The sequence below is a fragment of the Ictidomys tridecemlineatus genome, chromosome 4 (assembly GCF_052094955.1).
Source record: "Ictidomys tridecemlineatus isolate mIctTri1 chromosome 4, mIctTri1.hap1, whole genome shotgun sequence".
NCBI lineage: Eukaryota > Metazoa > Chordata > Mammalia > Rodentia > Sciuridae > Ictidomys > Ictidomys tridecemlineatus.
This window is the reverse complement of record NC_135480.1, coordinates 12,112,350-12,127,397: the sequence shown is the minus strand read 5'-3', so window position 1 is coordinate 12,127,397 and position 15,048 is coordinate 12,112,350. Positions and strand designations below refer to the sequence as shown.

Below are 15,048 nucleotides of genomic sequence, written 5' to 3'. Positions count from 1 at the left end.
CAAGATATATTCTCATCCTAGAAGGGGAGGGGAAATGGTAGAATTAATGAAGAATGATATAAAAACAAAAACAAAAAAAACTAAATAAAATATGTTTGAGTTAAAAGATGACAGCATTGACTCAGCAAATAAGACTATCAACAAAAGACATAATAAAAAATGGACATTCTGGATTTTAAAAACACAGTTACTGAAAAGAAAAATTCACTATAGAGCCTCAAGAGTATATTAGAGTGGATAACATAAAATCAGCAAACATGAAGAGAGTACAATGAAAATCATTCAGTCCTAAAAACAGAGGGAGAAAAGAAAGCCTCAGAAACCACTGGGACACCAGTAAGTGTATAATGGTGGTCCCTTAGAAATTGAAGAGAAAGAGGGGAAATGAAGAAATAATGGCCAAATATTTCACTAATTTGATGGCAAATATTATCCTATACATTCATGAATTTGCAACTACAATAAACACAAAGATCCATTCCTAGACATCTCAGTCATAATTATGAACAAAGGGAGACAGAAAATCTTGAAAGTAATAAGAAAAATATTATCCTTCATAAACAAGGGATGACAATATGGTTAACAGTTCACTTCTCATCAAAGACAATGGAGGTCAGAATAGTGGGATGGCATATGAAAGTGCTGGGGGAAAGAACACTTAAGCAAGAATTCTGAATCCTTTAAACTTATTTTTCAAAACTGAAGATGAAATAAAGACATGCACAAATGACTGCAGAATGTGTTGCTAGCCGAAATACCTTATAAGAAACACTGAAGGAAGCTCTTCATATTAAAAGAAAGTGATGTGAGATGAAATTCAAATGCACATGAATGAATAAAGAGCATCTTGAACTTTTAGCATGAAAACATATGTGGATAATACATAAATAAATGGCTATGCATTTTTTTCAATAAAGTTTTGTTCCCAAAAATAGGCAGTGGGCCAGATTTAATTTATATGTCATAGTTTACCACCCATGATCAATAGGTATAAAATTTTATTTTATTTTTCTAAGGAGAGAGAGAGAGAGAGAGAGAGAGAGAGAGAGAGAGAGAGAGAGAGAGAGAGAGAATTATTTTTTAGTTTTTGGTGGACACAACATTTTTATTTTACGTGGTGCTGAGGATCGAACCCAGCGCCCCGTGCATGCCAGGCGAGAGTGCTACCGCTTGAGTCACATCCCCAGCCCAGGTATAAAATTTTAAAGATAACCTTATAAAAGCAATAATTGTACCATAATATTGTTGAGTATGTAATGTATGTGGATGTAGCATATTATGATAATAGCATAATGAAAGAGGAGGATAATAGAACTCTATGAGAACATGTTGCTATATCTTACTGGGATCGGCATTCATCCGAAATAGATTGTTATAAATTAAGATGCATATTAGCAACTAACAAAACTCAAAAGTAGTTTAAAATAAAAGTATAATATACTTTAATAAAGTATTTTTTAGAAAATAGGGAAAGGAGGAAAACAAAATGAGATCTATAGAAAAAGTAAGATGTAAGACACATGTCCAACCACTTAAACAATAACATTATAATGAAAACTAAATGAGAGTAGATGTCAGAATAGAGAAGGTCACATTCCTGGCTTCCCCATGGTATGAAACTAAGGAAGCACATAGACAGCTTCTCAGCAAGGTGGATGAAGAAAAAAAGGCAGGAAGTACTTTACTAGAATTTAATACTGGGTATCCAAAGCATTTTGGGGACTCAGGAGGTTGGATATAAAAAATAAGGAAGAAATCCCAAGTGCCACAGCCACTCTTGTGGCTGGAGGCACTGGCTAGAGCAGTTCTTCCATGAGCAAAGTGGAGGGAAAAGAGAATTAAAGGAACCCACATTTTTAGGATGCCTGAGGCATGTGTGGGTACAGAGAGCTTAGAGATCAAAAATACTGTCTGACTACCATGAAAGGTGTGCTGCACAATATTCTTGTGCAGGAAAGAAGCCACATCTCTCCCAGCTGGGACAGATGGAAGGAACCATTTTGAAGTCCTGATAGGGGTGGCAGCAGCTGGGGAACTGATTCCTGGAAAACTTGAGTTTGGCCCAAAATACAGGCCTGAAAAACCAATACAGCATTACATAGAGTGACCAGGAGAAAATAAAATGTGGAGAGAGGTTTACACAGGGATCTACTGGTTGTAGAAACCCACCTACATCTCCCCCACCCCCTAAAATCAGCTGCTTGCAAAATCACCTGGGAAAGACAAAATGGCTGAGAATTTGAAATGGCAGGTAGAGAGATTGAGATTGGAGACTGAACCAGAGACCAGGAAATGTGGAATCTGCAGGTGATATAGTGAACTAATAATAGGCTCCTCCACCACACAAGAGGAATCCAGCAGAGATCCTTGAGGAGCAGTCTCCAGTGTGGACCAGCAATTGCTAGATCCTGGAGAAGCACAGATTACCTCTCTCACTCTAGTGACCCCACCCTGAGGGTGGAGCAAGAATCACATTCCAGATGACCCCAGATAACACTACTGGGAAGGGAAGCTGAGAATCTTTTGAACTCCAACAGAAATAACTCTAACTTTTCATCAGACATTTATTCATTTGTGAACTTAATGGTTCATAGAAATTAATACATATTCATATTTGTTTTTTTTTCTCATTTCTATCATTTTTGAAGCCAGTTATTTTTCATGGATCAGTATTTTGAGGATTAGTATATTTGATTAGTATATTTCAGTTTTGCTTTTTATTTTATTTTTATTTTTAATTTTTTAAATTATTACTTAATATATATTTTTTCTCTCACTAAAATGTTTCCCTTGATTCTCTTTCTTTTCTGCTAACAACCAATCTCTATTTTCTCCCTTTCACTTTTCCTTTAACTTTTTACTTCTATCTTTGCTCCTCCTCCCTCAAAATCATCTTATATCACTTCTGTTCTCTCCGTGTCAACCATTTGAAAGTGTAAACCCTAAAGCTACTATTTTTATTGTAGGCAATAACTGGTCATATCATTTGTTTATTGTGATAATTAATATTGTATACATAATAACAGAAACTATTTGATTAAAGGCTGTATATGTTTGCATTTGTTGTTGTTATTATTTTTCTCCTTCCTAAACAGTGAAGAACTGGAAACCTTCAGGGACTCTATAAGTTCATGGGGTAGAAACTCTACTGACTCAGATCCATACTGTCAGAGAAGGAGTATAGATCCTAAGGTAAAGGATGATGTAAAGAGTGAAATCAGAGAGAAAATACAGGAGTGAAAGATTGCTTCAATAGATATTGTGGGGAAAAAAAACATCAAGCAGAAATCTTGAAATAAAGATATCAATAAACCAAAATAAAAATTCTGTAGCATCCCCTACAGACTAGACCACTTGGAAAATGGAATTTCAGGCAATTAAGACAAAATATATAATCTTGAAAATAAAGGGGACCATGGAGAAAAGATATTAAGACACCATAAACAGAATTTCCAAGAAATATGGGATAACCTGAAAAGATCTTATCTGGATAGATGAAGACTTGGAGATACAAACCAAAGGAACGCACAATTTTTCAATAAAATAATACCTGAAAATTTCCCAAACCTAAAGAAAGAAATGAAAATCAAATACAGGAGGCTTACAGGACCCAGAATATACAAAATTACAACAGACCTACACCAATCCACATTAAAATACCTAACATACAGAATAAGGATAGAATATTAAAGGATGCCAGAGAAAAAATAGGTCACATTTAGAAGGAAACCAAACTGGATTTCAGCTGATTTCTCTACTCAGACCTCAAAGCTAGGGGGTCTTGAAATAATGTATACCAAGCTGTAAAAGAAAAAAGATGCTAGCCAAGAATACTATACCCAGAAAAATTTGTGATGAAAAAGAAAAGATTATGACAGACACTACTGAAATACCGACAATAATAAGATACTCTTTTGAAAATTTATATTCTAAAAAAATAGAAAATCTTGAAGACATCAGCAAATTTCTAGAGACATATGTCCTATCCAAATTGAATCAGGAGGAATACTTAAATGGATCAATTTTAAGCAAAGAAATTGAAGATGCCATCAAAAGCCTAAGAACAAAGAAAGGCATAGGACCAGATAGCTTCTCAACTGAGTTCTACAAGACCTTCAAAGAAGAACTTACACCAATACCTCTCAAATTATTTCGTGAAATAGATAAGAAAGGAACCCTTCCAAACTCATTCTATGAAACCAGACAAAGATCCATCAAAGAAAGGAAACTTCAGACCAATATCCCTGATGAACATAGATGCAAAAATTCTTAATAAAATTCTGGCAAATTGTCTACAAAAACATTTTTAAAAGATAGTGCACCATGATCAAGTGGTGGTTGGTTCAACATATGTAAATCAATAAATGTAATTCATTACATCAAACAGATATAAAGATAAGAATTACATGGTTATCTCAATAGATGCAGAAAAGGCATTTGACAAAATATAGCATCCATTCTTATTCAAAACACTAGCATAACTAGGAATGGTAGAAACATACTTCAACATTGTAAAAGCTAAATGTGTTAAACCCAAGGCCAACATCATTCTAAATTGAGAAAAACTGAAAGCATTCCCTCTAAACATTCAAAGACAAGGATTCCTTCTTTCACCACTATTATTCATTATAGTCCTTGAAACTCTAAGCAGAGCAATTAGATGAAAGAAATTAAAGGTATAAGAATAGGAAAAGAAGAACCCAAACTCTCTTTGCTGGCAACAGTTTCTATATTTAGAAGACCCAAAAACCTCCACCAGAAAACTTCTATATCTCATAAATGAATTCAGTGGGGGAAACAGGATGTAAAGTTAACATCTATAAATCAATTGCATTCCTATACATCAGTGAAAAATCAACTAAAACATAAATTAGGAAAACTATCCCATTCACCAGCAATGTATGGGTGTACCTAGTCCCCCACATCCTAGCCAATATTGAATGTTACTTGTATTCTTGCCATTCTGACAGGAGTGAGATGGGATCTCAGTGTAGTTTTAGCAATTACACAAAAGAAAGAAATTAAAGAGATATGAATAGGAAAAAAAGAGCTCAAACTACCCCTATTTGCTGACTACAGGATTCTATATTTAGAACCAAAAAAAAAAAAACTCCACCAGAAAGCTTCTTGAACTCATAAATGAGTTCAGCAAAGCAGCAGGATATAAAACCAACACCCACACATCAATTGCATTCCTATATACCAATGATGAATCAGCTGAAAGACAAATCAGAAAACTATCCCATTCACCTCAAAAAATCAAATAAAATACTTAGGAATCCATCTAACAAAAGAGGTGAAAGATCTCTACAATGAAAACCACAGAACACTAAATAAAGAAATTAAAGAAGACCTTAGAAAATGAAAAGATAGTTCATGTTCTTGGGTAGCCAAAATTAATATTGTCAAAACGGCCATACTACCAAAAGTGCTATACAGATTTAATATAATTCCTATTAAAATTCCAATGATGCTCTTTATAGAAATATAGAAAGAGCAGTCATTAAATTCATTTGGAAAAATAAAAGGCCCAGAATAGCCAAGCAATCCTTAGTGAGAAAGGAGAAGCAAGAGGCATTACAATATAGACATTAAATTATACTACAGAGCCATAGTAACAAAAATGGCATGGTATTTGCACCAAAACAGACATAAATACCAATGGGTACAGAATAGAAGACACAGAGACAAACCCACATAAGTACAGTTATCTCATACTTTACCAAGGTTCTGGAAACATACATTGGAGGAAAAAAATAGCCTCTTGAACAAATGGTGTAGGGAAAACTGGAAATCCATATGTAATATATTGAAATTGAACCCCTATCATCCACCCTGCACAAACTTCAAGGTGGATCAAGGACCTAGGCATTAGACCAACTAGACTCCTAAGGCACAAGAAGTAAAATCAATGAGTAAATGGGATGGTTTCAAATGACAAAGCTTCTTCACAGAAAAGTAAATAATCAGAACTTGAGGAAAGAACTTACAGAATGGGAGAAAATCTTTGCCACCTGAACCTCAGAGCATTAATCTCCAGGTTATATAAAGAACTCAAGAAACTTAACAACAACATAACCCAATCAATAATTGAGCAAAGAAACTGTACAGGTATTTCTCAGAAATGAAATATGATCATATAAGAAATATAAGAAAATATAAGAAAAAGTGTTCAACATTACTAGCAATTAGAAAAAATTAAAACTACACTGAAATTTCATCTCACTCCAGACAGAATGGCAATTATCAAGAATACAAGTAACATCAAATGTTGGCGAGGATGTAAGGAAAAAGGTACACTCATACATTGCTGACGGCTGCAAATTGGTGCGACCACTCTAGAAATCTGTATGGAGATTCCTTAGAACACTTGGAATGAAACCACCATTTGACCTAATTATCCCACTCCTTGGCAAACTGCCAGCATACTATAGTGATATGGTCACATCAATATTTATAGCAGCTCAGTTCACAATAGCTAAGCTATGGAACCAACCAAGATGTCCTTCAAGAGATGAATGGATAAAGAAACTGTGGTATATATACAAAAGGGAATATTACTCTGCTACAAAGAAGAATGAAATCATGGTATTGCCAGTAAATGGATGGAACTGGAGATTATCATGCTAAGTGAAATAAGTCAATTCAAAAAAAAAAAACTAAAGGCTAAATGTTCTCTCTGATATGTGGATGCTAACATATAACCAGTGGGGCGAGGAGAATAAAAGTTCATTGGATTAGGCAAAGGTAATGAAGGCAAGGGATGGGGAATGGGGATAGGAAAAACAGTAGTGAATCAGCCATAAGTTTCCTATGTTCATGTATGAATACATGACTAGTGTAACTCCACATCCTGTACAATCACAAGAGTGGAAAGTTATATTCCATATATAGTATATAAGTCAAAATACACTGTGTTGTCATGTATATCTAAAAAGAACAAATACATTTTTTAAAAGAAAACTAAATGAGACTTTATTAAACACCTAACAGAATAACTAAGTGTCCAAATATTGACAATTCTAAGTAATATTAAAGACTATAGATGAAGGAAATCTCATACTTCTGATTAGAGTATAAATTTTCACAACAAATTTTAAAAACCTTTTAGACATTACCTATGAAAAGTTAATATGTGTTTAATCATATGATCAGTAATCTAACTCCTTGGCATACACCCAGAGTTTGCACATATGTATTAAGATACATTTCCAAGAATAGACATAACAGTATTTTTTTTGCCAAAATGGAAACAACAAAAACGAGTGAGTGGTGAATAAACTGGGGCAAATTACTCTATTATAATTCTCTGTGACAATTAAAAGACAGACTCTACTATCAGGCAAAGATGAATTAAAAGAATTCATCTTTTTTTTATTCCATTTATACAAAATTTGAAACCAGGAAAACTAAAGCTATATTGCTTAAGTAGGGATACAAGCTCAGTTGGTGAAACTAGAAAGGAAAAAAAAATGGGATGAGGGATTGATTACCTAAAAGTCAAAATGACATTTACCTGGGAGGGAAGGAATGGCTAATAGTTGAGAAGTATCATGAGAAGTTCAGGTGAATTTGGAGGTCTTGCTAACTGACCATGAATATTTTAATTGAAAAACTCAGGATGTATACCAAAAGTTACAAACAATTCAATAGGAATTTAGAATGTGGACTGAGAGAATAATGAGACAGAAATAAGACAAAAGACACTTTAAGATCTTATTCCATAAATAGCAGCATTGTGATTTAAAGAATTATTTATTTCTTATAAGATTTTAAGAAACGTGATGTGACTTGTAATTGGTTAATTTTTTTTCCAGTCTCTGAATCCTGAAGATATTTCAACTGAAACAGAAGAGAGCTCTGTTTGAAAACCTTAGAAATGTGAGATTTTTACTGGTGTTGATATCTGATATGGGTAATAATGATGTTTCTGTAGAACAAACCTGGTACAAAGCCCACAGATTTCTGTGCAAAAGAAAATACAAAACAAGTTGGACTTTTCACCTTAGTATTCAAGAAATTTCTCTACGTACATTTTTCTAGGCTCCATGGAGAAAGCAATTACGTATATAAACATGAGATTATTACAAGAGAGGGTTTGTTATCTAGGTACCCCAAATAGCTCTCAACTTTCCCTTACACAGATTTTGTAAAAGAGCATTGAAAAGTTTATTTCCAGAGTGCAGTCTATAAAGACTTAAAGTATGATGTATAATTCACAGGAAAGCTAATTTATGTTTGTAAGAGTAAAAAGCACATTTCATATTCTTGAGTTCTTCTACCTGAACTAGCTTCTACTTAACAAGTATGAATCAAAATGCCACCAATTCAGAGATCCTTCATTGTTCCTTGACTTCCCCTCTTCTCATTAAAGTTCCTTTCTGCCCTGAAAGTTTCTGCTGTCTTTCTTCCCCTCTCATTCCCGCTTCATCTGCTTGTCATTGTTTGGGTCATCTGTTCACTTGCTTTTCAAAGCAAACTGCCTTTACCCAATAGGAAGTTCCCAGAAATCTGTTCTGAACTCAGTTATCCTCTTTTCCATTATGGAACATGACTTCAGAAAACTTGGTTCAGCAATATTAATCATGCCATTTAGTACATGTAACTCTCTTTTAAATGTGATGTTGTTTTTGTTTGTTTTCTGCCCTCTCAAGGTGTTTCACAACTGTTATCTACTACTGTCAGTTAGAATCCCTTTTGTCTGGCCAAGAGAAGAAGGGAAGGAAGGTACTTGGTTTATAGACTGTCTCTTGTTAGCTAAGCTCACTCATGATCCTGTCAGTTTTCAATGAATTTCTCACTGGGAAGTAAATACAATGAATAGAGATAAACAGCTATGAACAATTTTAAAAGTGATAATGTTTCATGCACTCAAAATATACCTAGAATTATAATTCATAATTATAAAGTTTTAAATATCTGTTTAATTCAAATGAAGAAAAATGGGAAACAAATAATAAATAGTATGGCATCAGAATATAAACCAAATATATCACAATGAATTGCTAATCCTATGCTGCTAACAAGAGACAGAAATAAATGTGGCAAGTATATGTAAGACTTCTGGAAAAAATAACCCATAATATTGAACTGAGTGTAAACAAAGAAGACCCAAATAAATGAAGAGATATTCTATGTTTCTTTATTTAAAAGGATCAGTGTTGAAAGATGTCAGTTCTCTAGTTTTTGATGACAATAATGGGATTGGAATTGACATCAACAGTTGTGTGACTGCACATGAGATAAGGGAGTATTGGGAAAGCACTAGAGTCTGACTCCAGAAATATTTTTTGTTTGCTTTTTAGAATAATAAAAGAGAAAAAGAAATAGACTATACAGTGCCAGGCATGTGGCTACTTGGAGAGGGAAGGGAAACTCCTTTCTAGATGTTCAAAAAAAGGAATCCTATTGAATTCAAGAAAAATAGACTCTACTATTAGGCAAATAAGTAGTCCAAGCAGAGAATTAATATTGCATGGTGTTAAGGTGTGAAAGAAGAGACTACTAGCACTCTGCATTTTCCTACACTTTCTATGCAGAAGATCAGAAATCTCTCTTTTTTCACTGGACACCAGATGCCTGGACCAAAATTTAGCCAGGGCTCAGGAGTGAGACTGTAGAATGAACCTGTGAGGAGCTCTGGGCTACAGCAGGCATAACAACAGTCCTTGGAAATTGGCAATCTAAGGTTTAGAACAAGGTCTGAGAGCAGCAGGATTTGGATGTGGGAGTGGCCTGGGTACCAGAGCGCTGATCCTGGATTTAGTGGAAACCCTACTCCTGCAGCACATCATCCTACATGGACAAAGCGAGCCTGACTACCTGACTCATGCTCAGAGGTGTTTGGAGGATTCAATACCACTGCAACATGAATACTTCCCCACCCCACTCCAGTCTCCTGCCACATAGGTACTCAACACATGGATTGACTCTTGGGGTGTAGGGCAAGAAATCATAAAAACTGAATCAGTCCCCAGACCCTGTAGACAAGAGGGCTAAGCCAGTGGCCCTACCATATCCACACCCATATCCCCAGGCATAAAATTCAGAAATACTGAGGTTAGAGTGGCTCTGCAATGGATGTTCCCACAGTATTCCTTGGGAAAGAAGGGGTAGAGCTGAGCCTGTAAACTTAACTATCAGGTTTGGCCTGCGTGGACTAGAACTGAGAAGAAACAAACTGATGTGCAATTACACACCCACAAATTTACCATATCTGGTGTACGTTAATCTGAAGCTCCAGAAGTGTGTCCATTTTTATCATCTCAGCAAGATGAGGATTTTCATTGTTGTTGTTATTACTTTTTGCTTATGCTTTTATAAGTTATTTTGTTTTCTTCATTTTCTTCCTGTCCTCTAATTATATGTATTTTTTTCAATTAAATGAATTTTTCTCAATATCTCTTTTTGCCTTTCTCATGTATATTCCATTCTATCTCATTTCTTCTATCTTCCCTCCCTCTTCTTTCTTTTCCTTTCCATCTATATATTTCATTATTAAGTACATTATCATTAATGCCTAATTTTCAACCTAATCTATATTATTCATCCTCTTTTCTCTTTGGTTAGTGGAGTTGCAGAGATCAAATATAAGTTTTTATTATATTTTGACATATGGTTGAATCTTAAAATACCATTGCTCGTGGTGGTTATTCTCTCCTTTCACAGTGATGCTGGGAGATGAATTTAGTGCTTACATTATGCTAAGTGGGTGCTTTGACACTGAGGTATACCCACAGCCCAATGCATATTGTAAAGATACAATATCTCACTAAAAGACCCCACAAACACAATAGTGAAAAAGAAAGCCATCTCAACAGATATGCAAACCTCAACAGAGAATGACAAGAAACATGAGAAAACAGGTCAACGTGATGCCTCCAAAAGTTTGTAACTCCCCAATAACTGAATCCATAGATAACAAAGTAGAAAAAAATTGGACAAAGTATTCAGAAAATTGAGAGGCAAAATGATCAAGGAATTCATACAAATAACTGAATGAATTAAGGAAGACAAGAGATTGGGGTTGTAGCTCAGTGGTAGTGTGCTTGCCTAGCACAAGTGAGGCACTGGGTTCAATCCTCAGCACCACATTACGATAAATAAAATAAAGGTATTGTATCCATCTACATCTAAAAACAGTTTTTTAAAAAAATAAGTATTAAAAAGGAAGACAATACAGGATATGAATGAAAAATTATATAGAAATTCTGGAAAAGAACCAAACAGAAATGAAAAACACAATAAATCAAATGAAGAACTCAACTGAAAGTCTCACCAATAGACTAAGTGAAGAAGACAGAATTTCAGGACTGAAGACAAGGTTGTGTAACCTGAACACATGGTCACAATTAAAAGAAAAAAAAAAGAATCAGAATACACAAGAACCCTGGGACAACATAAAGAGAAACAACTTAATACTCATTTAAAGCAAAACATTTCAACAACAGAATATTTTTCAGTCCAGGCAGACTTGAAACAACTTAAAGTGTACCCCTGAGAGAAAATAATTGCAACCCTAGATTTCTATACACAGTGAAGCAGAAATAAAAACCTTCTAAGATAAAACAAAAGGACTTCAAGACCAAGAAGCCAGCATTACAGAAGATACTCAAAGGAATTCTACACGCAGAAGATAAACACAATCAAGAGCACACATGAAACAATAAATCTCATTAGAAGAATAGATAAGTAAATGAGAATTAAGAATAAAATATTAAAGATAAAATGAAAATGACAGGAATTAATACATACCTCTCTATAATAACACTGAATGTAAATGGTTCTAATTCTCCAATTAAAAGACATTGACTGACAAACTATATTATAAACCAAGTTCCATATATATTTTGCCTTTAAGAAAAACACCTCATTGGCAAAGACATACACAAACTGAAAGTGAAGGAATGGAAAAATTATATTCTATGCAAATGAAATCCAGAGCAAGAGTATCTATATTCATATATGACAAAGCTTATCAAGCCAAAATTTATCATAAGAGACAAAGATCATTAGGTATTGGTTAAGGGAACAATTCAAAAAGCATATGTAATGATTGTGTGGAATAAATCTGACTTTCCTATGTACATATGTGAATATACCACAGTAAATCTCACTTTTACATATATCCATAAGGCACTAATTTAAAGATAAATAATAAATAGCAGAAAGGTCAGAAGATTAGAGGTGAGGGAATGTGAGAGAGAGAGAGAAAGAGAGGAAAAGGGGAAGTTCTCCGGACTGAATTAGAGCAAATTCTATTTCACACTTTTATGTCAAAATGACATAACTACATAATGACATAACTACAAAGAACTAATAATTTTTTAAAGAAAATATCATGATGGTAAATATTTATGCTCCAAATGCCAGTGCATCTAATTTCATAAAATGAACAATACTTGACTTACAGGAACACATAGACCCCAATACCATAGGAGTGGGTGATTTCAGTGTACCACTCTCACTAATGAATAAGTCATACTAACAAGAAAAACAATCAACAAAGATATTATAGAGTTAAAATAATTTTTAGATCAAATGGATTTAACAGACATCTGAAGAATATTTAACCCAATAGCAATTTCATATACTTTTCAGCTACCTACTGAACTTCCTCCAAAATACATCATACATTAGGCCGCAAACAAGCCATAGAAATACAAAAAAAAAAAATTGAAATAATTTCTTGTGTCTTATTAGATCATTACAGAATAAATTAGACATGAACAGAAAAAAAATACAGAAACTATACAAACACATGGAGTTTAAAAAATATGCTTTTAGAAAAATGTTATTAGTGCATTTAATTACACATAATATTGGGATTCATATTGGCATAACCACACATGCATGAAATATAATTTGCTCCATTTCAGTCCCTAGTATTTTCTCTTTACCTCCCTTCTTCCCTCCCCCATCCTCTTCCTTGGCTTCACAGATCTTCCTTCCATATATTTATATTTTATAAAAAGTGCTTTATACACATAAAGATATACATCAAGGTGAAATTCACTGTGGTATTTTGACATATGTACGTAGCATAATTTGGTCAATTTCATTCCATAGTTCCTCCCTTTTCCCATTCTTCCTCCCTTCCTCTTTGTCCCCTTCCTTTGCTCCAATATATCCCTTCTATTTTTGGTGATACCCCCCTCTGCACTTTTCCCCTTATTTTGCTTTAGCTTCTGCACATGAGAGAAAACACTGGACTCTTGATTTTCTGAATCGGGCTCATTTCACATGGCATTATGTTCTACAGTTCCATCCATTTACCAGCAAATGTCATAATTTCATTTTTCTTTATTGTTGAGTAAAACTCCATTTTGTGTATATGCCATATTTTCTTAATCCATTCATCTGTGAATGTGTACCTGGGATGGTTCCATAACTTGGTACTTGTGAATGGTGCTGCTATAAACACCGATGTACCTATATCACTATATTATGCTGATTTTAGTTCTTTTGGATAAATACCAACAAGAGGGACAGCTGGATATGGTTTCCTAGTTTTTTGAGGAATCTCCATGCTGTTTTTCAGAATGGTTGTACTAATTTGCAGTCCTACCAACAATATATGAGTGTACATTTTTGCCCGCATCCTCGCAATTCTGAATGATGAATGGTCATGAAAGAAATCAGAAAAATGAGCAAAACCATCCCAAAACTAGTGGAAGGAAAGAAATAATAATGACTGAGCTGAAATTAATGACATAAATATCAGAACATAACAAGGATGCCCCTTTCACCTGTGATATTCAGCATCATACTCCAAGTTTTAACAAGAGTTATTAGACTTAAAAAGAAAAAAGTACCTAAATTGGAAAGGAAGGGATAAACTCTCTCTGGATAGAAAATCCAAAAGAAACCACAAGAAAGCTAGCTACTAAAGCTAACAAAATAATTCTGCAAGATCAACACACAAAAATTCCTGAATTCCAAAGTTACTACAAAGCTAAAGTTACTAAAATTATGACAGACACACAAGACAAATCGGACAAAATATTGTTGTCTTGTCATTGCTAACAAGTCCATACTCCCCAAAGTGATTTCCAGATTCAATGCAATTTCCATCAAAATGCCAACTACATTCTTTATAGAAATAAAAATCAATAGTAAAACTTATATGGAACTACCAAAGACTCCAAATAGCCAAAGCCATCTTGAAAAAAATTGGAGGAATCAAAATACTTGCTCTCAAAACATACCATGAAGCTATAGTAAGTACAAAAAAAACCATGCTACTATAACAGTTGACACCAATGGAACAGAATGAGAACCCTGAAATAAATGCACACATCACCCAACTGAACTTTAACACCCAAAACTACATTAGATAAAGGACAACCTCTTCCATTAATGGTGCTGGGAAAATTGAATATCTATATGCATAAAATAAAATGACTCCATCTCTCACCCGGTACAAAAAAATCAACACACAATGAATCAAAGACCTAACCACAAGACCTGAAACTATGAAACTACTAGCAGAAAACACAGGAGAAACACTTTGAGACATTAGTATATGCAATTTTTTTTAAATAAGATCCCCAAAATACAGGCAACGATACCAAAAATATACTCAGCACAGGAAACCACCAGCAGAGTGACCAGACCACCTGTAAGACGGGAGAAAGTATTTGCAAACTATTCATCCAACATAAGATTAACATCTGGAATATAGAAGGGATCTACACAATCTAACAATAGCAATAAAATCAATTTTTAAAGTAGGCAAATGACTTGAAGACACATTTCTCAAAAAGGCCCACAAGTATATGAAAAGAAGTTCAATATCACTAGTCATCAGGAAAATCCAAATCCAAATGAGATACCATGTCACCCCAGTTAGAATAGCTGTTAGAAACACATCCTGGTGAAGATACAGAGCCCCCAGTCTCAAACCCCTGCCGCTGCGTGCGCGCGGGTCTCTCGCGCAGCGACCCTCCCAACTGCGCTCCTGGCCACAACCGTGGCATCAGAACCTTCAAGAGGGTTCATGAGCCCCGGGAGGAAGCAGCGCCCACCGCGCAGGTGCTGCTTCCAGGA

The 15,048-nt window shown here is 34.6% G+C and overlaps 1 protein-coding gene across 2 annotated transcripts in view; it reads left to right on the top strand.

The window, feature by feature from the left end:
* The window catches only part of Ms4a13 (membrane spanning 4-domains A13), a 32,428-nt gene extending 23,273 nt beyond the window's left edge, over positions 1-9,155 (top strand). For both annotated transcript variants that reach the window (XM_078045952.1, XM_078045953.1), the window contains one exon: positions 7,818-9,155. In XM_078045952.1, the coding sequence (XP_077902078.1) occupies positions 7,818-7,831 (14 nt within the window). In that variant the 3' untranslated portion in view covers positions 7,832-9,155. The remainder of the gene's footprint in view (positions 1-7,817) is intronic.
* Positions 9,156-15,048: the final 5,893 nt, after the last annotated feature.